Source organism: Argiope bruennichi, chromosome X1 (assembly GCF_947563725.1).
Source record: "Argiope bruennichi chromosome X1, qqArgBrue1.1, whole genome shotgun sequence".
NCBI lineage: Eukaryota > Metazoa > Arthropoda > Arachnida > Araneae > Araneidae > Argiope > Argiope bruennichi.
In genome coordinates this window covers 19,380,434-19,404,540 of record NC_079162.1, presented here as the reverse complement: position 1 = coordinate 19,404,540, position 24,107 = coordinate 19,380,434, and the positions used below count along the sequence as shown (strand labels likewise).

The 24,107-nt window shown below is 33.3% G+C and overlaps 1 protein-coding gene across 1 annotated transcript in view; it reads right to left on the bottom strand.

Annotated features, from left to right (window-relative positions):
* Window positions 1–24,107, bottom strand: part of LOC129958844 (syntaxin-binding protein 5-like) — a 112,600-nt gene that overhangs the window by 35,677 nt on the left and 52,816 nt on the right. Inside the window, exons 17-22 of the mRNA XM_056071566.1 lie at window positions 21,176–21,324; window positions 21,001–21,089; window positions 19,122–19,231; window positions 11,697–11,787; window positions 4,951–5,067; window positions 631–753 (exon numbers count right to left, since the gene is read on the bottom strand). Coding sequence (XP_055927541.1) covers window positions 631–753; window positions 4,951–5,067; window positions 11,697–11,787; window positions 19,122–19,231; window positions 21,001–21,089; window positions 21,176–21,324 — 679 coding nt within the window. The remainder of the gene's footprint in view (window positions 1–630; window positions 754–4,950; window positions 5,068–11,696; window positions 11,788–19,121; window positions 19,232–21,000; window positions 21,090–21,175; window positions 21,325–24,107) is intronic.

Sequence of the window (24,107 nt, the reverse complement as noted above, 5' to 3'; positions counted from 1 at the left end):
GTCCTACATGTCACCAAATATTTTTAAATACAAGGAGCGCTTTGAGTCAGAAAGAAGCCCGGAATATCAACTGAAAGTTAGAGAGCTCATAAACAATTAAGAAATCATAGAATTATACAAAGAGTGTTAAAATAAAACGTCTAGGGTAACAAAAGATGTAACAGAATGAATTTCAAACTAATGGCAATAATTTAATAAAAATCGTAAACTTTTAAAATGATTATAAAAAATATTATATAAATTAAAGCAGTTATTAAAAATTTCAATTCAACCATGAGTTTACAGGAGAAAGACCAGTTATGGAAAAATTAACAATGAAAATTTATTACAAAAATAATTGCCATTATGGATATATTAAATGAAAAAAGATTAATCAAAAGAGACAGGACAGCTACTCCTACAGCTGTTACAGTGAATGATTATATTATAGTATAAATTTCTTTTGTCATTTTCAGTCTACTTACTTTATGCTGACAGTATGTTATTATGATGGCATAAACTTTTAACAGAGCAATTCCCTCTTGGTAATTTAATAACAAAACCTCTACTCCTGATTGTATTAGACATGCCATGGTATCAAATAATAAACGAAAATAACTATAAAAGAAAGAAAGCAAAAAGAAATATTACCACTAGGAGATACGATGACAGGTTGAGTATATCGTTCATCATCAGAAGAAGAAAGAGTAAGGAGTATGATAAGAACAGAGCCAAGGTTCGTTCCAACCCACAGAGTTGGGGAGGTAACAAAATCTGAAAGTGAATATTGTAATGGTAAGTAATTTAATAAAAATGCAAATATTTTATAATTTTATATCAGACAATAGCATTATATTTCATAAAATATTCTGCTTACACTGTTTTGAACATTTCCAAGATATGTTTCACCAAACTGATATTGAAAAAGTGGAAAAGAAATATTAACAAATAATTTAACTCAAGAAAAATTAGAAAATCACCAATTTTATAAATAGAAAACGATCAAAATGGTTTATCTGGTGAAAAATATGGACAAACGCTGCAAACTTTTGTTATTCTGCAACTGCAGCAAAGGCAATGCTTGAACTCAATATTTTTTTCTGTAAAATGGAGCACTGTCACATATTCATAGTTCAGTACAGGGCCTTTTACGATAGGATTTCAGTACTGAAAGAGATATCAGTCAATATTTTCAGATGGAATGGCCACCCCGTTACTCGGATATCACCCTATATAACTTTAGGCTGTGGGGGCACTTAAAATCCGTAGTGTAAGCTGGTGACATTCCAAACTTGCATGTCTTGAAACAAAATATAAGACGGGCTGTTATGAACATCGAAAACGACAGTTTACACGCAGCAGTAGAGAACGTTATATATCGTATGCAGTTTGCTGTACACAGGTAATGTTAGCATACTGAAAATGTTGCACAGAATCCAGGAGACACTCATGTTGATGAACAAAAGATTATTTTCTGCGAGTTTCATGAATTCATTCATAACTGTACTAATACAACGCCAGTATTTCTCCTATTGGCAACTTTTGGTATTAATTTTTTTTCTGCAGAATTCATCTTTCTATGCCTTCCACGATCTGTATATGGAATGTAGTTTCATTTCGTTCATTCATTACATCTGCAGATGCCACGAAACAAGGAACGTTATTTTATGGCTATCCTGTATATATAATAATAAAGATGATTTTAAAGTATAAAACACTTACAAAATAGCGTTCACAGCATTTTGAATATTACACGCATACAACTATATCATCACAATCACAAAGATATTCATTCGCCAGAAAAATAATTCGCTCGCTTTCATAAATTTTTAGAAAAGGGAAAATAGTATGTCATTGAACTTCGTGAACACAGAGTCTCTTGGTAATGTCTTAACCCCATTCTTTCAGTTTTCCAGCAGAGGCCGGTCTATTGATAAAATCGAGACATCGAGGCTAGAGGGTTTCAGGCTTGCAACACGATACCACTGAAATGCCGTAGTGTGTTCGGACTCAGTGCGCTTTAAATTCGATGTTGTGGGCCAAACGTCCTCTTGTTAATGTGACATAGAAAGGTGGAAAGAAGGGCGCTAGTTATGAGTCGCCCTCATCATTTAACAGGGATTCAAAATTATGAGGCCCGCCTCAAAATAACTTTAGTGTTGCATCCAAACGGGACGTTAATAATTAAGCTAAACCAAATTTAACAAGATTCATATTGATTTGATATTGGCTTTTTCTGAAGATCGTGACAAAAATAATTACGAATAAAATATTATTTTTATTTTAAAACAGCGTAGAAAAGCAAGGAATACTTTTATTTATTTGCATGGACAAATTAAGCTTTGTAAAGCTCCTTAGACGATTCAAATTTAGGGGACTTCCTTTTCTCCTCCGAAAACAAAATATTTATATATTTTGTAATGTACTTTTTTCTGTATAAGCAATTTTAAAGAATAGAACAATATAAAATAACTGAAATAACAATGTATTTAATTAATGGTTACATTCAAGAAAGTTGGCTTCGGTATTTCGCATACAATAATAATAATAATGTCAACTTGGAAGCAATTTTAAATAAATTGGTAATTTTTAAAAAAAAATTGCAAGATTTTCTTTATGCATTCTAAATACTGCTAATGACGTAGTGCACCGCGCTTGCCTTAACGAAGTAAGATAACGAAGCGCTATTCTATCGCTTCGTTATCTTACTTCTCTCCGCTCTTAATCAATCAGCAGTCAGAGAGCAAAGAGGGAAATTCAGTTTCGGCGTGTAGCTGCAGAACATTCACCAGTGATGAGTCACGTTGGTTTTGGAAGCGAGATAAATATATTTTTGCATATCCTGTTGATATTACTACCAAGCTAATAAAATAAAGTCAGATCGAGCATACCTCTTATTTTATTATTAGTATGGTGATTCCATCATTAGCATTGGCGACCGCTGGATTTCACGCCAGTACTTCTGGCTTCGATTTGAATTGAATTACATCTATTCCTAAACAAGACGACTCCTGAAACTGCAGCTGTGGTAATTCCGCCATTTATTCACCCAGATCTCGCATTTGGTTTCATGTACTTGGGTCCATCTTCTAATTGTCTTTTTCGAAAGCTATAACCGAATTGAAAACGAAATATAACTATAGCGTAGCTCATTAACCAGCGTAGATTGCAACTGTTGTTCGAGCAAAATTATAGACAGGTTCCCGGAAACAAAAGCGCAAGAAATTCGAGGCCTGCTGGCCGGTAATATTCTCGGTGATCGCAAGCCTAGTGAATTACTTCGCATTATGAAAAGGCATGCTGAAAACCACAAAATCGTCGATTCACTACTTCTTGAACTCTTCAATCACGCGATGCCTATTCCCGTACACATAATTTTGTGTACTACAATGTATATCTCCAATTAATTCGGATAAGGCAGCTCATCAACAAACTTGTAAGCAATAATGTTATGAAATTTTAACGATACTTGATTTAAACGATACTTGATTTATATGTTTTGAAGAAAGGGAAAAACAATTTCAACCTTCGGTTTAGAAAAGAAGTTGTTTAGCATTGATTTTTGCAGAACTATTGGAATTAGACCGTTTAAGCATCTGGAATTTTTGCCTCTAGTTTTGTGAATATTGTATTGAAACAAACGAGGTAGCCTATTCGTAGTCAGAATGAGTTCTCATAATCGTTTAGATAATTCCTTGAGATAGAGAGCCGTTGGCAGGCTCAAAGCTGGCCAATCTAAAGCAGAGGTAGCTCGATGATTACACATAGCACCGAAAGTGATATCCAGATTGGGGAATTAATTTCTAAACAAGTGGTATTGTCAACAAGAAGGCCGGTTAATGCCGCCACAAAGCGACGACACCTGCACAGGATCGCTACTTGGCATTACGTGCACAAGCTTTGGCTCCTCAGCTTGTTCGTGACATTGCTGCTGCGTCTGGAATAGGAATTTCTAGGCAAACAGTACGTAGATGTCTAGCAGAGATGACACTATACGTCCAGAATACAATCGTATATATCCATTTTACTGTATCCAACAAGAAAGCCCGGTTGTTGCGGAGCCAAACACATCAGTCTTGGACACAAGAATGAGCACGAGTTCTTTTCAGTGATGAGGCGAGATTCACTATACAGAGTGATTCTCGTCGAATCTCCATCTGGAGAGAACAAGGAATCTGCTATCATCCCTCATATGTAAAAGAAATCGAAAAATTTAACGGTCAGTTAATCCTTGTCTGGGGCGGCATAGTGTTGGCCAGTCGTACACCACAGCACGTATTCGATGCGGGTATTGTCACCTCACATCGCTATAGAGATGAGACCCTTGACACCTATGAGAGGTTGTTCCGAGGTGCTATTGGGTCCGGATTTCATTTTTATTGGTAATAATGTGTGGCCACACAGAGCTCAGATTGTTGATGATTTTTCTTGCAAAAGAAGATATTCGCCGTATGGATTGGTTCTCGATGTTTCCGGATACAATCCTATTGAACGTGTATGGGATGGTCTAGGAAGAGCCATTGCACAGCGTACCCCCCCCCCCCCCCAAGATACTCCAGGAGTTAAAAGCCGCGCTTTTGGAAGAATGGGTTTTGCTGTCACAAACATTTATTGACTCCTCATAAATAGTATGAGAGCTCGTTGTGAGGCTTTATAGCAGCGCACAGTGGTCACATTCCACATTAGACAGACTTTTCAGAGACAGACTTTATGGAGATAAATGCTTTATCTTTGATTTATGATTTAAGACTTTTTGATATACCCTATTTCTTAATTCACAATTAAAATCTTTTCCGTATTATTATTTGCAGTAATCTTTCCCTTGTTGTAACATATCTTTTGGCCAAATTTCACGGCAAAACAGTTCATCAGTTTTCACAGATTTTATGTTTGTGATCTTAATTTTGAACAGTGTATTTCTTTTCTTAAGTATATATTTAGCAGGAATTAAATAAAAGCACAATATATTACCTGATTTTCTACAGTACGATTCAGCAAAAACTAGACATTGCACTGCTTCTGATGTCATATTTTCTAAGCTAGACATACTGGAACTACGAGATCGTGCGAAGGAACTATCTATTTTATCTGCAACAGAAATATTATTTATGTATGACAATAAACACTGAAAAATACAAATCAAAACTTAAGAACAAAAAGGAAAAATTATAATAAAATTTCATGGGATATTGCTTAAGTTTGTTGTTGTAATTTCTGCTCCTATAACTGTTGTATTTTTTTCCTTTCTGTTTTTGTATTTAAGTCGTACATTTCAGTGAACATTTTAAATAGCTTAAAATTTATTAAACTCAAACATTTAGTACAATTTTTAAATATTTTAAAGAAAAAATTGAGAAAAGTTTCTATCTGATTTGCTTCTGTTTAGAAAATCTGGAAATTGTCGTTAATAAGTTTCAAGAGAGTAAAAGTACACGAAAAATATTTGAACTTTTTCTCATATGAAACAATTTTTCTTTTACAAATGCATACACCATTTTTCGAAACTGTTTCTACTCATAGATTATTTATGATATTCTTTACTAAACTTTGAATCAAACTGTTTATATTGCTAAATTACAAAAAATATTAAAAATTCAAAACATTTTAACTCTTATATTTAAAAATACAAAGCATTTTATAAGATTTATAATACATTATCTCTGTAAAAAGAACTTTTTGACTAAACAGTACGTTTTCTGCTTAGATTCAGTTCAAAGATTTTCGTTTTAAATCTATAAAAAATTTATAAAAAAAGAAATAAAAATCATTTTTAAAATACATTGTTAATTCCAATTAAATATTTCACAAAGATATAGAAAATCACAAATATTAGCAAAATCAACAAACGCATTTTATTAATTTTAATGAATTAATAGTCAATGCAAGGGCAAAATGTATCATTCAAGGCTCTGCAGATGTAAAATTGACACTTCAAATAAGGAAATATGTGGGGAAAAAAGGACATGAAAAATATGAAATGCATGAAAAAAATGGTTAATAGACACTTTGAACGAAACTTTGTTCCGTTTATTACGCGTAGCCCAGGTAGTGAAAACACGGATCAGTACAAAAGACAACACTTTCAGAAATTAGTAACAAAAGTAGATAGCAACTCACTAATTAAATAACTGTAAAAATACAAGCAAAAATGTTCTGCGTTTAATTGCCCGATGGCTCTACGAACACAGTTCCAGAAAGATGATAACTCATTTGAGTATCTTGGACATTTATAGCTTTTTGGCAGTATTTGATCTCAAATGGAATTCTCTAGAAGAATATTTTAATTGATCTTAATAAGAACAAGGTCATAAATATGACAAATTTGAATCATTGACTTGGCATGCAAAAAAAAATCTCTAATAAAATCCTTCTTTCTAACAAAAAAAACAAAAAATTAGAAACAGTATTAAAGATTCTTAACACTGCCCCCCTCCACCCTACTTCGAAGACTGCCCGCCCCGGCAGTCTCATAACATAGAACAATATTCAGTAGCCCAACATAGAGATAACTAAATATGTGAATGACTTTTGGCTTGGTTTTTGAGCGACCTCTGAACTCTGCATTCAGCAATGTTCCGTTTCTGGACGATAGTATACTATATTGACAATCTCTCCGCCGTTTTAGGTTATACATCTTGTCTTGATCACTTTCGTTTTAAAATGATGGTGTGATGTTCTGGCATCGTATCGAGTCATCATTTGTTCACAGGATGGATTACTTTGCTCTCTGGCAAAGGTGTGTGTACTTTCCAAACGTTCCTCTAAGTTCTTCATGTATACAATTGACGAAGATGGCGGACCACTCGCTCATCCAAAAAGGATATCACACGCCAATCGCAGAATTCGACCAAAAACATTCCTGAAGGACTCCATCTCCTCACTTCATACACTGTGCTCCAACATGCCAGGAGAAAAAATTGCGTATGCGTAGCTCAGTTTGATTCAGACAGATCAATTGAAATTATTCGATTAAACTTCCCGATCATGCCATCGGAGACTTAGGATTTAACTCTTTTATTCGAGTCTTCAGAATTCCCAAAAGTTTGCAAAGCTCAGTAAACAGAGCGGAATTAAAACATATACCAGACTTCATATGAAGTTTAAGAATGTAATAACATCTGTAAGTCCAGATCCAAATACATTCTCTGCTACAATCGAAACTTCCTGATCTGGAAAGGGAATTGCTTCAGGTCACTAGATAAAATAACCCAACAATAGCATGGTATATCGATATTGCCGTACCAGTCGACGTAACGTCTTCATATTTGGAGGATATATATTTCAAGTAATGAGAAATTGATTGGTGAAATAAAAAAAAATTAGTTAAAAAAAGACCGCTAGATGCAATGTGAAGCTGCGACCGCTTTAAGGTTATGAATATGAAACAAGGCACCAACAATAAAGGACAGAATACGAGGTATCTGTAATAAAGTCCATTATTGCACTACTAACGCACAAATTTCACTAGCTAGATGAAAAATTACTCTAGATTATTTAAAACAATTCTTTCGAAAAGTGCATTCATATTATACTACAGCAAGCGAACTTTAGTGATTGTTGTGAATCTTTTTCGGGCTCTACTAGCGTGGTACTATTCCCAGCGGCCATTTTCAATGTCAGCGCGAAATCGAACCCAATAAAATTGGTTTCAGGTTGTGCTTAAAAGTTTCCATGACTCAAAAAATGTCCTCCACTTACGCTGTCATAAGTCTCTCAGAGAAATTCTTAAATTTTACTCTTCGGAAGAATAAGTTATCATCGACAAGAGCCATCATCAATTTCCCACATATGACATAAAATACTCACCTCATGATGCAAGGAATCCCAAAAAGCATAGGACTATTCAGAAAGATTTCTTATCAAGAAGGTCAATCCAACGAATTTAGTTTCTTCTCCAGTATTAGTCACAAATTTGGATGAAAACATCTGTTTTCATTCCGAATTTTTTTTCTCGGTATTAGAGCAAAGTTAGCAGCTTTCATTTCAAGGTCTTTGATAGGAAAGTTTCGAAGGTTTTCGATCAGAATTTTTGTGAGAGTTTTTTTTTGCACTGCTGGATTTCGAAATCATATTTTTGAAGCTTTTGGATCCAGCAAACTATCCAGCCTCCAAGTTCCTTACATAAAGAAAGAGAATCAGAAGTTTCCCTCAAGAGTTTGAAGAGCTGCCACCGATTAGGTGTCGTGTAAATAAGTTGCTCCTTCAACTTCTTAGACATGTCTGCTCTTAAAAGGGTTACATTTGCATCTGTCTCTACCAACATCAATCAGAGGATATCATAAATATTGGGTTGGCAACTAAGTAATTGCGGATTTTTTTTAGAAAATCAAAGACAATTTTTTCATGGAACTAAACTTTATTCTGTAATGTATTGCCCATTTTGATCAATGACCTTTTGCCATCTTTCAGGCAGCATCATAATCCCACGTTGATAAAACTTCTGGTTTTTATTAGCAAAAAACTGAATCAGGTACGATTTGACATCATCATCATTATTGAAATTTTTACCATTCAAGGAGTTTTGTAAAGATCGAAACAAAAAGTAATCAGATGGTGCAAGGTCAGGACTATCTGGTGGATGTGGCAAAACATCCCGACTAAGCTCCAATAATTTTTGCCGAGTGACCAAAGATGTGTGTGGCCTTGCATTGTCATGATGGAATACAACACCTTTTCGATTTGTCAATTCGGGCCGCTTTTCTTCAACTGCATTGTTTAATTTCGTTAGCTGTTCAATGTAGACATCAGAATTGATCGTTCGGTTGGGTGGTAAGAGTTCAAAGTAGACAATTCCTTTGTAATCCCACCAAACTAATAACAAAACCTTCTTTTGATGAATATCAGCTTTTGATGTTGTTTGAGTTGGTTCACCTGACCTGCTCCACGATCTTTTCCGCTTGATATTGTTGTAAACAACCCATTTTTCATCGCCAGTTATCAGTCGTTTTAAAAATGGATCCTTTTCATTACGTTTCTTTAGCAAATCGCAGCTGTTAATGCGTTGCGTTAAATGCGTTTCTTTCAGTTCGTGAGGAACCCATGTATAGAGTTTTTGAACATAGCCAAGTTGTTTTAAGTGATTTTCAATGCATGTATGTGATACATGAAGCTTCTCTGCAATCTCACGTGTTGTACTGTGACGATCTGAATCGATTATTGCTTTGATTAGGTCGTCATCAACTTCAACTGGACGACCAGAGTGTTTTTCATCTTTGAGTGAAAAATCCCCAGAACGAAATTTGGCAAACCAATTTTGACACTGCCTTTCTTTTAAGGCTTCGTCACCATAAACAGCACATAACTTTTTATGAGCTTGCGATGCGTTTTTCCCTTTGCGGAAATAAAAAAGCAAAATATGACGAAAATGTTCCTTTTGATTTTCCATTTTTCAACGAACGCCAAACGAAAACTACGCAACCGATCAAAAAACTTTTTTTACTGATTGACATCTGAATTGCCAACTATCAAATAACAAAATGTGGTTTACATTTGTACTACGTCTGCAAACCTAAAAATTCAACTGAAGCCATCTGAGTGAAATCCGCAATTACTTAGTTGCCAACCCAACATTCTTATTGTAGAGTCCAATTTTCCCTCCGTTAAGGGCGGAAACTTTCAATTCTTTTCTAGGTGCTTTATTCAGAAAAGAAAATCTTCGTCCCATAAGGTTGTCGCAAATTAGTTTTCCTTTATCCCACTTCCAACAAATTACGTTCGAACTTCGTCCAGAAGAATGTTTTTCCGGCCGCAAGACTTTCGATAATCTCTCCGGCGTTTTTAATAAAGATTAAAATATATCATATTTCTCTTTATCGACAACCTTCTCTATCCTCTTTGATCTTACGTGCCTAGATTTCTTCAAAGCGGTTTTCGCAGCTACATTCTTCACGCTATATCCTAGAATAGATTTCAAATCCTTTGAGTTCACCAGACTCGTTGAATGTCGCGGATTTTCGTCCCTGATGACGTCGTCGAAATATTGGGTTGCCAAGCTCTCCAAATATCTAGAGGACACTCGGAATAGGTCAGGCTCATTAGTCGCTCCACATTGGTGACTAATACTCGAAGTCTTACTCCTATCTTGAAAATATTTTTCTGTCGTCTTGTCTTCTGTTCAGTTCAATAAAGTGGATCAGATGGCTATCTTAAATTCAGAATTCTAGAGCTTTTCGATAGTTGTTAAATCCGCCAATTTATCAGCTCGTATTCCTCGCGGAATCTCCGCCTCTGATCCTTGCTCGGTTAATTTATTGTAGCTTAAAAGTACAACAAATATTTTGTCTAAGCTCCACTGATCATCGGAGATAGGCTGCAAGTTGATTTGCGTTTACAAAATCCGTTCATCCATTTATAGAACTCATAATGTTGAACTGAGGCTTCAAACAATCCATGATGTTTGCTTATCGAGCGTCAATGGCTTGACAGTTGGTCAGAACTCACAGATGAGTTCTGAATTTACTGGGAAATTGCATTATTTGTTTCCATGATCACTAAGTCTCTTCTCGATGTCGCCAATCTCCCTTAAAACATCACTTTTTTTTTTTTTCAATTCCCCTTTCAATACCTTGAATATTTATTTTTCAAGCCTTCTCCCTTGATTTTTCAATCCTCCTTTTCATGCTTCGAACATCTTATTCTATTTTTCTTATGCATTTATTAACATGATTTTTAATTCTTTTGATCCGACTGTCGAAAGTCTTTTTTCTCTATCAACTCGGCTTAGATTCTTTATTACTTCTTGGCCTTGCTCTATTATATTCATTATTCCTTCTTGTGATAATACATATCTCCGTGTCCAAATTACAAATACTTTTTACAACGACTAACAAAGCAAACAAATCGACGTTTATGACCATTTTTATATTGAGATTTCACCTTCACCATACATTTCAGATCCCATTTCTGACATCTGTGTTAAAAAAATTAATTGCTATGTGTACGGTGAATGCAGTCCACTCAGCTGGATAACTGGAAACGATTTATTATAACACGAATAATCTAGAAAACACGAAGCACAGGCAAAAAAAAGCTAAGATGTACAAAAAGAATAGCACTAACAGAAATTAATAACACAAGAGAATGACAATTCACTAATTAAATGACTGTAACAAAACTATAGAATGGCAACTCAGCATTTAGTAACTTAAACGCTCGCTCTGCAAACACAATTCCAGAGACTAATTAATTCATTTCAGCAACTCGGATATTTATGGCTTTCTAATAGGGCGTGACGTTCCATGGCATTCTACACAAGAATCTCGAATTATAATAGAGAAGGGGCCACAATTTTTGCATTTTCCAGAAGCGTTATTTTACCGTCAAACAGCCAAGGTAGACGATCACTGACTTGAATCTCAATATGAATCTTCGTAAACTTCTTTTTTTAGCCGTAAGATTAACATGGCAAAGAAACCATATGCATAACTATTCACCTGTGAGTTTTAATAAATGCCAAAACAGTTGCAAAATTTAGCTTTTCGTATAATTTTCTGAAAATAGTTTGATTTTAATTCGCTGTCTTTTAGAAGCTTAATGACTTATATGCTATTACTTGAATTAAATCATATTATGCATTATTCATTGATTATTTACTTATTATTCACTGGTTACTTACTTATTCCCCATATAAAACACATTACAATCATTTGCATAAATACAGTAAGGGGAATTTTAACCATTTTCCCAAGGGATAATAATCTTATACATATAGTATGCACCTTGTGACTTGGTCCGACGCATTTCAGCTGATGGAGGTTTTCTTTGTAATAAATGCTTACGAGTAGTTGGACTGAGGCACATACCGTTCACCTATAAGAGTAAAAAAAAAATGTATTTTAACATAAACATTCTCATTCATAAATGATGCTGTAGTTGAAAAATCTATGTCACAGAAATAGATACAAAGTTGTAAATACAACATATGGCAATGTTAAACATAATCCACTTTTACTTCGAAACTTAAGCGTCCAACACCGATTATTTATGTATTCTAAAAATTGAAAAAATAAAAGCATAAAGTATTCATTAATTTACGTCTAAAGAAATAAGAACAGATAATTATAGTCCGGTTTCTAGAAGTAAAGCTTTCGAGGGGCCCTTAAAAAATGCAAGTCCTCCTAACTTTTAAATCCACATCTTTTTAATGATTTCAATTTATTTCAATAGTTTTAAGCAGGAAATTTTGAAAACTGCAATAGCAAAGCATTTAACAGCGAATCAATTCCAAAAGAGTTTCAATATATTGCTTAGAGAAAAATTAAAATATAAAAATTAAATTTCAAACAAAATACTAAAAAATATTACACAATTTTTAACACAGATTAAACAATATTCAATTAGAGTTTTGAACATTATTCAAATTACAAAGTACCATACATTTTTTCGAATTATAAAATAACATATGAAAAATTTGCAAATAGTGATTAATTGGGAACGTAACTAGAATAATACTCCAAAATTTAATGAATACTAGATTTAAATGTGAACAAATTTGACTGCGGGGTTTTATGATTAAATAGGAAAGCACACAATTAAATAAATTTGAAAATCCGAAAAAAAATTCTCGAAGGGCCGGGAGCCTTTACAGTTTTGGAGTTCATAGGCAATTAACTCCCAATTTAATAACTAAGTGTTATGTGGAAGCTAAATAAATGTAGAATAATTGAATCAAAGTCCTTCTAGACTTTACTTTTCAAAAAATTCTAATTAAGTATCAATAATTATTCATATTAAAATCAAAATTTAAAAAGAAATGCATCCGACAGGCGGCAAAATCAAAGCATTACTACAGGTAGGAATTAAAAGAGGAAAAGAAAGAAACGAAGCTAACACAAGTGTAAAAGAGGAAGAGAAAGAAACGAAGCTAACAGATAAAGTATGGTCTTAAAGACTTTACTCATTACAAAAAAATTATTACGAAAGAACTATTGAATAAAATACTTTAAAATTTTTACTCTGGAACAGACGTGTTCTTATTTTTTTTTTTTAGTCCAAAAGACAGCGCAAGTATGTAGAAATAGTAATTTTATACTTGATTGTTATTCAAATACCGTCAATGAAGGAAAAAATTAATGTGTTTTTTGGTTTTATGAATTCAAATCGGCTGTTACTGTTCACTGACAATTTTGGGGTTACATAGAAGACAGAGCGTTTTCACTGCCAACTGAAGATATTGGTTGACTCAATGTTCGGATCGCAGATGCTGTGTTTAGTGAAACAACTGAAATGTTGGACAATACTTGGCGAAAACTGGAATACCACTTTGATATTCTTCGGGCTATCAAGGGTACTCACACTAAAATTAACTGACGTAAGTGGTTTTATATATAACTTTATAAACGTCTTTACAATATATTGTAAAGACATTCATATTGAAACAACAATGTGCTAAATTATAATAGCTTTTAAAAATATTTTTTTTTGTAATCAGACAGACTTTGTGACCATCCTGAATGTATTTGAAGACGTGATGGCAAATTTATAAGATAGAAATGTGCATATTTTCATCTGACTGGTGTAAAGAAAGTGATATATATGACGAAACTATCTCTTGAATTAACACAAAAAGGTTTAAAAACACAGAATAAGTATACAATCAGAATAAACGGATTGAATTAATGCATTTAAATAAATTATCTCCTCGACGCGATTTGTTTAACTAGTTCGTTAAGGTTATTGAAAATTCTGAGAAAATGAAAGAAAAACTCATGAAAGTTTTAAATTTTGGAAAACTTTTTAATGCACAATATTAAAAAAAAAAAAAAAACCTGTCTTTCTATAAGTTTTATTACCTTCACAACTAAAAATTTCTTATTTTTACAAGCCATACATTTCATTTAATTTACTCATTCTTACTAATACTCATTTGCTTCGAAAAGGTTAAGGAAGAGACATTCCAGCGATTACAAAAATAAAGTATAATAAACTATGGAAACTCAACATTAGAACGGTTTTGTTAAAAGAAAAGCCGGTATTTTATCAAACCACTCAGTTTCTCGCCGTTTTCTACTAAGATTTCTTTCATTCGCTCTTAATAAAATTAAAGTACAGCAAAAGAATGATAATTTATTTGAAACTAATACCAAGAAATTATGGTATATAAAAGGAAAATCTTTATACAACAGATATTCCACTCTTTAAAAGATTTCAGTTCCTAAACCTAATTCATGAACAATATAGTCATTCTAGTATTCAAAAAACAATAAATTTAATTATCCCTTGCTTTCATTAGCTAAATGCTAATTATTATTGAACCAAATTTGAATATTATTGCATTATTTGCCAATTTGTTTAAAAAAAAACGCTTTGGGTATCACAAAACGACAAATTTTTTAATTGCAACTTTGTTGATACTGCGGTAGATTTAAAAACCGTAATTCAACTAAAAAATTATAATAACATATGATTAGCCATGCAGCTAGATATATTTGGGTTTTCTTTTTTAAAATTTGTTAATTGACAATTGAATAAATTACTGAACTAGATTAACAGAAGATGGAGAATAAATTTTGCTATTCCTAGATTTAATATTTTTAAAAACCATAATATTAAAAATCTATTGACTATTGTTTCACATCCTCGAATGAAACGTAACTTTTCTTGATTTTTTCCCTCTTAATTTAATTAAGTTCTCGTTTCGAAGTTACACAAGAGCTATTTTGAAACATATCTTGTGTAGTTTCGAATCATAGTCTGATGTTAAATACGATTTCCTGACCCACTCACCAAATTTTCACTCAACATCAACACCAAAAAAATTGAGCCTCGATAGCAGACCTACCAACATACACGGCTAATCTTCGTTTCCTCGACCTTCCTATCAAGAAATCAAGGCCTTACAATTAGATCACAAAGGTCCTTTAAACAAAATTATCAGAGCAAGAAATTAATAAATATAAACATTCCATTATCGTTCTTCCCCCCCTTTTTTTTTTTACTTTGTGGGAAATTTTGGTAAACCTCTTTTCAGCGCTCTGCTTGTATGCCGTAAGACATCTGTAGCTGGAACTATATTGACTTTTAAACAACTGATAAATATTACACAATGGGTAGAACTCGTGAATTAGACATCTTCGATGGAGGATAAATAATAGGCACTTGATACTGAACCATTCAATTTAAGAAATAGTTCAAAGCAAAGAGCAACAGTGAAAATTCAAAACACATTTGATTTTGCATTTAAAGAATGAAACTTCTGATGACCATTCAAATGATTATATTTTCGAAGACTAGGTAGTGAGTCATACATTAGCACAAGGAATATGCAGCGTTTACTTAACTATGAGTGGCCTCATGCTTGATAACTTGCATTTTTAAAGGGACATTAGAGTTGAATGATACTGTATCAACTTGATACTTTCTAGCAGATAAGCAAAAGTATCATGTACACAAAACTGATACAAACAAAGAATATCAGGTACTAGGTACCCGTTTCTGGAATCTATTGATACTGATTGATATAGCTTAGTTTGCCGTTCTGCCGCGGCGACGCTATGAGCGTGCGCTTTTTTTAAACTGTATATACAGGGTGATTCAAATTAAAGTATCCCTGTTTGGCACGCCCTGGCGAGAGTACCAGTCGACGTAACGTCTTCATATTTGGAGGATATATATTTCAAGCCATGAGAAATTGATTGGTGAAATAAAAAAAAAATTAGTTAAAAAAAGACCGCTAGATGCAATGTGAAGCTGCGACCGCTTTAAGGTTATGAATATGAAACAAGGCACCAACAATAAAGGACAGAATACGAGGTATCTGTAAATAAACTCCATTATTGCACTTCTAACGCACAAATTTCACTAGCTAGATGAAAAATTAAATATTCGATATTGCGAGCTACACTGGAGAACAAAATTTGCATAATAGGCGACAAAAGGTGGTTCGTAATAGATAAAAAGCTGGAAGTATAGATTTCGGACATTCTTAGGCCACGGTGATGGTCCCTCTTTGCTACTCAAGTTATTTTGGCAGCAATAACGCTGCCAAAGCGCTTCGCTTATATCGAGGGTCGAAATCAATGCGCACGGGTCCAATAACACCCTGCGCTCTGCGGCGAATGGTCAAACGCTTCGAAGAAAGAGGCAGCTTTGTTGTTTAAGCAAGCCGTGAATGTAAAACACGGATACCGCAGGTGATTAAAGACTTCGCAACCTATGTCGTTAAGCAAGCCAATTCGAACACAGCAGGGACATCTAGTGCTTGCGCCGAATCAAGAGAACTGGAATTGCCATACACTACAGTTTGGAAGGGCATGTAGATGGAATTCGAAGCCTATTCTTATAAGATACACCGCTTGCAAGAGTAAAAACCAGTCGATAACGATGTGCGTGAAACAATCGCTTTAACCTTCTTGGCACGGATGGACGTGGAACATAATTGGCTGTGGACCGATGAGGTTCATTTTCACATGTGCGGAACAGTGAACACCCAAAAACTGAGGTATCTGGTCCACTTCGAATCCTCACCATGTTCAACAAATATCCTGGCATTCACCGCATGTTACTATTTGGATCAGCTTCACTGCGAGCTTTTTCATTCAGCCATTTTTCTTTGAGGAAATAACTTCGCAGGGACCAACAACCTGTTCCGTAACCGCATCATGTTATCGGGATATGTTAGAAACTTTTGTCATTCCAGAAATCCAGCAGTGTGGATGCCTCACTACAACAATATTCCAACAAGATGGTGCTCCTCCTCACATAGCACGTGAGGTTCAACAATTGCTGAAACGTCATTTTACTGAGGATCGCATTATCAGTTGTGCATTTACTACAAGATGGCTTCCACGTTCACCTGATCTAACCTATTGTGATATTTATGTTTGGCGTTACCTCAAAGATAAAGTATATCGAGGAAACATAGGAAATCCGGCGGACATGAAGAACCAGATCATCTTGCACGTACGCAACATCAAACCCGATCTGTTAGATGCCGCTGTGAATCATGTTATAACACAGTGTAACATGTTAGCCCTGAAGCAAGGTGGGCACATTGAAAACCACCTGTGAAACTTTTGTTTGCTGTTTTTGCTGTCTATCGTTTGTTACATCATTAAAATTTATGCAATAACGCATTTTTAATTCGTATTCTGTCCTTAATTTTTGGTGTCATGTTTCATATTCATTGCCTTAGACCGATCATAGCGCAACATTTCATCTAGCAGCCTCTGTTTGGACTAATTTTATACTGCACCAATCAATTTCCCATTGCCTGAAATGGATACCCTCCAAATATGAAGGTGTTACGTCAACTGGTTCTCTCACCAGAGTATCCCAAAGAGTGATGCTTAAATTTGAATCACCCTATACTTCAACTTCGACCATTACTGCTCTCAACCCCATGTAATGGCGCATATATAACGCAAGAATCCCCGTCATTACTTATACTAAACATATCACTAAAACAATTTCTTTCCTCTTCTTACCAATCCATCAATCACTGTCGAAACCAAGGACATTGGCACATCTCTTCCAAAGAAGCGACATCCCAATTTGGAATCAATTCCTTTCAGTATTATCTACCAGTTTCAGCACAAATGCGAGAGCCGATAACCACCAAGAACATGATTTCTAACTGAAAAGTAATCAATTACAGGCTGTATCAGGTACATAAGTGTCAAGTAAATGCTTCAGGTAAAATCGAGTATCAGTATCAACCTGTATCTGATACAACAAACCGGGCATCAACCTAACCCTAAAGGACTCCCATCGACGACTGGAAAACGGTAGAGTCGAGTAATAAGATTTGATGTCCAACTGCACTACATGATATTACCCGATTCATAGTCATGGACTCAAGCGCCAGGTTTCATAACGCCATAGTGGTTCAGTGATGGCCCAGAATGTTTTTTCTATGCATTATTAGAAAATCTGTATTATGTACTCTATCTCTGTTTAAGAATATAGATCTTTAGAACAGTAATTTAAATTCTTTTACGCTTTTCTGCTATCCAGATGGAAATGTTAATACCCTTCATTAAGGATAACTAAAATTCAAAAGTCTAAAGTCAATCATTTCTGTTAATATAGTCTCTGAGAGATCAAAAATGAATCTGAATGGTCCTCTTTATGATATACTGAAAAAATAATATACAGACAATGCTTCATCCTTTGCTATTGTTCTTGATGTAGATCCTTTCAGATGTTTGGCAAGTTATACCTTCGGAACAGAACATATGGCTAAGCACGCCGCAAAATACATCAATTTATGCCTCATTGTGTGACAGCAAAGAATTGAAGACAATCGACTCATAGCTATGCAAGTATTCCAAATTTATTGACACTCCAGAGTATCACTACAACATTGTAATTGAATTTTTAAAAATCAGTTTGTTTGTTCAGTTGATAATTTCTTTTCAGATTCTGCTCTAGCTATAAGACCAACGGGAAGATCTCCGAAACTTTCCAGCACACTACCCAATAAAGCCCTTATTTCATTGTGGACTCTGGATAAGATCGCGAATGCCTAGCATGATATTGACGAACAACAGTTATGAAATATTGATATTTGGTCTGAATCTAACATTTTTTACTGGATCTTTCATGCAGATATGCAATTTGGAAAACCTTTTTCCTAGCTGATTAAAATCAAAATTTGACACGGAACTAACTGTAGTCAAAAAATCACATACTTAATTTTATCAATTAGACGAACAGACATGCGAAAATACAGACGAACAGACAGTTTAACGTTTGACAGATTCGGTTCCGAATTCGATAAGCTTCTACATTTTAGATGATAAACCTGCGTACCAAATTGTATCTATCTAGATCTTTAACATTTTTGAAGTTATCAATTTGAATCTATATTCGAATAGACAGATAGACTTCTCCTGAATTGATTTCATTTAAAAGTTGATAGAAATCTATAAATTCGGTTTTAAGTCCATAAACCAAATTTTATCCGTCTAGTTCAAAGTGATTTTGAGTTATCGTGTTTACAAACAGAAATAATATTTTAAAAATTGTGTTTTTAGAATTCAAAATGGTTTAAAACGTGGATAATCGTCAAAATCCGGAATTGGAAACTTTTAATGATTAAAATACTCTCTATATACTTTCTATACGAGAAAGTAATGAAAGTACATATTCAAAAAAAAAAGGGGGGGGGGTAACGATTTTTTTTCTTACAGAAAGAAACTTACCTGTTCAACAGCAGATGAGCGACATTTATCCGGTTCAATCGGATTTTCACCGAACGTCATATTGGTTCTTTTAGGTGAACGTGGAACTTTTTGATAAGGATCTGATGACCCTAAAAAAAATTCAAAGTTTAAAAAAAAATAAAACAAAACGACTAAAAGGGAATAAATTACAAGAAAATATTTTATTGGTTAAAATAAATCAATTTTTGCAAAATTCCGATATTATTAAGAGGTGAGAAGACGCGAAAAAAGAAAATTATAGTAAAATTGGTACTGTTGCTACAGTGCTTATTAAGTAATGGTGATATTCAGAGGCATACCTACACAAAAGCAAATACCCAATCCCCCCCCCTCCCACTCTTTTTTTTAAAATTGCAATCCACATATACCTCCTCCAAAACGTTATAAAAGGGAGCGCTAAAATTGAAATTTTAATTAAGCCTTAACAGAGATTTACATAAAAATTTTTTTATAATCTATCAGCTTTAGACGGTCAGCTTACAAATGCATTAAATTCATTTTATTATTTTCAATTTCGTCTCCTATCTTTAGTTTAGTAATTGAACAAATTTAATTTTTGATTTCAACATTTAAGATATCTTAAAGAAGCACTGGAATGTTCGAATAAGAAAAGAAAATATTTTGCTCGTAACAATGTGCTTTCGAATTCGATTTATTATCTTTCCATCCAGAAAAATAACTGAGCGCGTTCAAATATACTTCCCTATCCTTTACATTGAGACACAAATTTTTTAAAACGCCCTTACATAGTTGGAGTTTAAGTCATCAGATCTCTGTAATAAAAATGTTTTTATTTTTAAATAAAATCTTGGGCTTAGTTCTTGAAGACAGCATATTTATTCAAGTGTAAAAGCTGCAAAATGAGTATTTTTAATAGCAGAATTTTTTTATGTCATTGTTGAGGTTAGAGATTATCTGATACCTGTATTTGAAAAATATGATGACATTTTGCATAATGTACTGAAAATTGAAATAAAACTGTTTCTTAGTGTAAATAAAAATATTAACTTGCTGTTAACTTCAGCATTACAAATTTACTACATAGCTTTTCTCTTTTCATTATCAAATATAATAGCCTACAAGTATTTCAATTATTTAAGAGATTCTTTGTAAAATTAACAACTTAGTATGTTACTGCTGCATGTGCACCGTGTATATTTTTTATTACATGCAAGCTAAATAAAAATACATGGGAAAATTTTTATAAATAAAAAACTTTAGTTCTTTGAATTTTCTTTTAAGAAAAAAATATGTACAACCGTACAAATACGTACAATATACAACCTCCAAACTCAATATATCGGAATACCGGTTGGCCAGCTCGTTGCTTGGGATTCCAGCATTCTCCGTTTCTTACTAACTTATTCAACAAGATTTTATATAGCGACAGACCTGCGCCTTGTCAGAGTCGAGGAAAGAATTACATTCAAGATAGTATCGAAAACATTCTTTGTACCATGGAAAACTCGTAAGAATTAGCTTCCAGTTGTATTTTCTGTAAGGCCTTAGTTTCGCACAGAAGTTTTTCATGCAAGACAGGAAGATTGCGTCATCGGATCAGATAACTAGATCATGAATTTTAAAAATTCGCAATCACAAATTTATAGGACAATCCATATGGGGTTAAGAGTCTGTATAGAGTTATAAATAAATATGGGGATAGGAAAAATTATTTTTTTACTTTTTAGTTTCATTTTAAAAATGTGGTATATTAAAAAAATATGTAAATAAATATGCAATTAATTTTCGTCCATTTTTTGGGGGGTAGCCTATATTTTTGATAGTTTACAATAGATTATAGTTAAACACAACAATTCCTTATAATCATTAATTAATAAGCACCGAAATCAATATTCACCATATAAATCAGCAGTGTTCATGCTTGCAACGCAACACTTCTGTATGATGTCAACAATAGCTACGCCGCACTCACTGCCATATGCAATCCTATAAAAGACAAAATTGGAAAAATCAGCTTACTAACAAAACCTGGAAGAAAAATTCCTATGATAAACAAAATAAAAGATACTTACAAACCAATTGTGGCATTGATCGTTAAAGCTGTTATATGTAAAGGAGTATTTTTATTTATAACTGGAGCAAGACAAACTATTTCTGCTTGAAATCCTGGATTCCTTTTCAAGACACCTGCTTTTACCTTTGTAGGTATATATCCGCAATGCTATTTACAAAACAATGAGAAAATTTTAGATTTCTACAATTCATAACAGATTTCCACCGATATTACATACATTGGTATCAATAATAAAGAAACAACAAAATTTTGTAACAGAAAAATAAGTTATAACAATTTTGCAAATAAAGGCTTTAAGAAACAAGCCTAAAGCAAAAAATAAAAAATGTTGAAAAATATAGAATATACAGAGTAGAAAATTCAAAACACATCTAATGTTGTTTTTGGAGAGCTCAGAAAAATCTGTGGAATCTTTTTTTGAAAACTTAATAAGGTAAGTATCCACCCCTCAATATAATACGCATCAATCAAAGACACGCGATGAAGTGGAAATTATCATCCGTGAAAATGAAACAGTTTCCAGTAAAAACTACAGGTATGAAACGCATGTTTGTGTAATTCCGTACGGCTTTGAAGGAAACTTTCCAAAAATTTGGCTCATTGATTTTAGGAGCGTTTATTTGGAAACCAAAATGCTCGCAAATATTTAAAAGAAAAAAAATGCGGATTATTAAACACATATACATATATAATAATTCATTTGGTAACTTAACAGTGGACAAGTTTGCTCTAAATTATAACTTTATTCTTCTTATTATTAAACAAAATATTCAATTTTTAGCTACTTCTAAAAGTTCTTTGTTAATGAGATGTATATAACGAGTTCTTTGTACTACGAGACCACTCTAACCACATCAAAGCAGAAATCAGAAAAATAGGACGTAAGAATACATTCACAAAGGGACTCAAAAAGAGATTTCATTGGAATTTAATTAAGTAAGCATTTATTTTAGCAGGCGATTTTCACGTGATACTGCAGCTTAACATTGGAGAGTTAAAGAACTTTGTGGTACTTAGAAGTAAAAACGAAGTTTCAATTCAAGAGATTAGAAAATAATTAATTCTAAGTACACGGTTAAATTGAATTTATAATACATACTTACATAAACAGGGTACATAGTCAAATCTTAGTTTAAAAAATAAGTACCTAACAAACACCTCCACAAAAAATAAGAATCAAAATAAACAAAAATACTTTTGATTATAGCATTACACGTTACAATGGAATCAACTAAGTCAGGTAGCAAATATCTAATTCTATAAGATATAAGTATAAATATTACCAGTATTTGCTGAATATTTTTCACCAACATTGAAATGAAAGTATTCGAAATCTTTTTTATATAAATCTCATTAAAGCACTTTATTGCACATTTAAAATTATTGAATTACATTACAGTCAGCAATATTAAGAAAAAACATTATATATATATATAAACATTGTGAAAAATTCGTTCATTGTCTATGGCTTCTTGAATAAGTGCAGAGCTTTCTACTGAATTTTTCTTTTCCAAAAGGAATGTTATTTTCCGTAAAGAAAGCAGATTCGAACTTACCATTTCTTCCCAAAATATGCCATCTTTCGAATGAGCTGATGATATCTTCTGTTAATAATATTGTAGAATAGGTAACAGACTATCATAGACTATATTTTGTGAAATGTGTTATTTTTATTCAATGACGAATCCTCTTTCATCAGATGTTTATTCAAGAGAAATAATTAAAATAATTTTCAAAACTGTCGATATTTTTGTAAATTTAATGTATCCAAATAAACGATTAAAAAAACAACCAATCTCATTTTCTTGACATAAAATAAAGATGACTTGCCATCATCCATATACTCTATGAAATAAATCCATGCACTCCATGAGAACGATAACACATAACCTTTTTACACTTTTTGACGTAAGAACAACACAAAACATGCTTCAATTTTTTCACATTTACTAATTTTCCCTGCCAAATATATATATATATATATATATATATATATATATATATATTTCACTGCTACATAGTGTACTGGCACTGGAGATCCATTCATTAGAAATCCCAACAATTTTAAAACAAATTACTGGAATCATGCTTGAAAAGCATGTAGTTTTATCGATATTACTTTTATGGAATATAAAGCTTTCAATAATTTATCATTTCTAACATCTACACTCACTTTAGCAATTGCAGAACATGATGCATTATTAGAAAAATTAAACTGGCATTAACTATTTCAGAGAAAAATAATTTCATCTGAAAAACTTTCTTTTGAAATCAAAAAAGTCCAATCATGGCTTTACTAATATATATTAAATGCATGATAAAAAGCGGATCATCACTCCAATTTATTCGAAGAAATGGCTTGATACACTCTAGAAACGCAAGTAAATGCAGCGGAAGTAGTTTCCCCGAAACTTTCAAGCACACGCCCCAATATAAGTGGTATTATCCTTCCCTCTCGCATAAAAATTAGGAACACTGGACCAGGCGGTGAAAATCCCAAGAACTCAGTTTTTTATTTTCGGAATCTAACACATGAAAGTATTAAGCTTCGCAAAGCAATAAAGAAAGTGAGCATTTTGGATGCTTTTCAATCGGCTAATTGAAGCTAAAATTTGACACAAAATTACAATCTTCGTAACAAGATCACTTACTTGATTTCTAAGTTATTACATTTTCAAATTGTCACATTTACATATATGCGAATGAATATACCGACAGACGGTCAATTTGTTGACAGATCTGGTTTAAAAATTGATACTGATCAGTAATTTAGAAGTGTGCGCCAAATTTCACTGATATAACTCTTTGGATTTTGAATTTATCCTACTCACTTCGCACTCGGCCAAACAGCGTGGGGGGGGGGGGGCCTGTTCAGAGGTTTGCATCACGGAGATAGGTTAAAATTTCGATCTCGAATAATTTGCTGATTA